Source organism: Carlito syrichta, unplaced genomic scaffold (genome assembly GCF_000164805.1).
Source record: "Carlito syrichta isolate Samal-C Ts95f unplaced genomic scaffold, Tarsius_syrichta-2.0.1 Scaffold287945, whole genome shotgun sequence".
NCBI classification, from domain to species: Eukaryota; Metazoa; Chordata; class Mammalia; order Primates; family Tarsiidae; genus Carlito; species Carlito syrichta.
In genome coordinates, this window is record NW_007232041.1 from 131,500 (window position 1) to 132,481 (window position 982).

General features: G+C 56.6%; 1 protein-coding gene across 1 annotated transcript in view; it reads right to left on the reverse strand.

Moving 5' to 3' along the window:
• The window catches only part of NRIP2 (nuclear receptor interacting protein 2), a 25,855-nt gene that overhangs the window by 20,489 nt on the left and 4,384 nt on the right, over positions 1 to 982 (reverse strand). The window contains 1 exon segment of the mRNA XM_008053198.1: positions 509 to 659. Coding sequence (XP_008051389.1) covers positions 509 to 659 — 151 coding nt within the window.

Here is a 982-nt window from a genome sequence, read left to right on the forward strand (position 1 = left end):
CACACACACACACACACACACACACACACACACACACACACACACCCCCACCTTCTTTCTCCCGAGTCCTCAATCTGTCTAGGAACTAGAAAGAGAGCTCCCTATTCCCCCTGCTGTAACTGTCCTCCTCACCCCAGTCCTCCCAGCTGCTATGAGAGTCCTCCAAGGAAGACATAACCGTTTAGTTTCAGTAGAGTCTCCAGAAACCTGGGGTACAGAGGTGGCCTGAGGCTGGAAGAAGCTGTTTTGCGGATGCCCGAGTCCCGCACCCCCAAGGGCCACTTGCTGAGGAAGCATTGACCGAGAACACGGGAACCCTGGGCCCCAGGTGGGTCCACGGGGTCCCCACCTAACGGAGGCTGTTCTAGACGTGTCCAGGTCTTCTCTTCCTCTCCCTCGCTGAGGCTTCGCCCGGCTGTGCCTTGGAGCCATGGTGGAGGGGCAAGGCGACTCGGTCCTCTATCAGGGTTTGGTAACTCCTTATAAGGTCCCGGCTCAGAGGTGCTACGGGCAGCATGGCCAGCTTCAGCGCCTTCTCCTGGTAATGGGGCAGAGGGTTCGGGCAGGGCAAGCGCCTGGCGAAATGGTTGGGAAGCGGGTTGGGCATGAGCTGCAGGTCCGGGGGATCAAACCTCCTACCAGCTGACATGTGCCGATACCTGTTGGGGGAAGGGCGTGGACAGAACAGAGAGGTCAAAGGAGAGATCCAGGCAAGGCAGGGACAGAGAGAAGGGGAAGGGTGTTGCTGCTGTCCGTGAGATAGTCAGCCATCGGGTTTTGGGGAGTCCCTTCCGTGTCTGTTGAGTTGGGTATTGATCTATGCTGTGTGGCCTGCACCCTATGTGTGTCTTTTGGTGTTAGGCTGAAAAAATAATGTTGTGCAACTTGTAAGTCTTCCGTCCTTTCACATATGGTATATAATATGATCCAAGCCGGGCTCGGTGGCTCAGCCTGTAATCCCGCGCCTTTGGGAGGCTGAGGT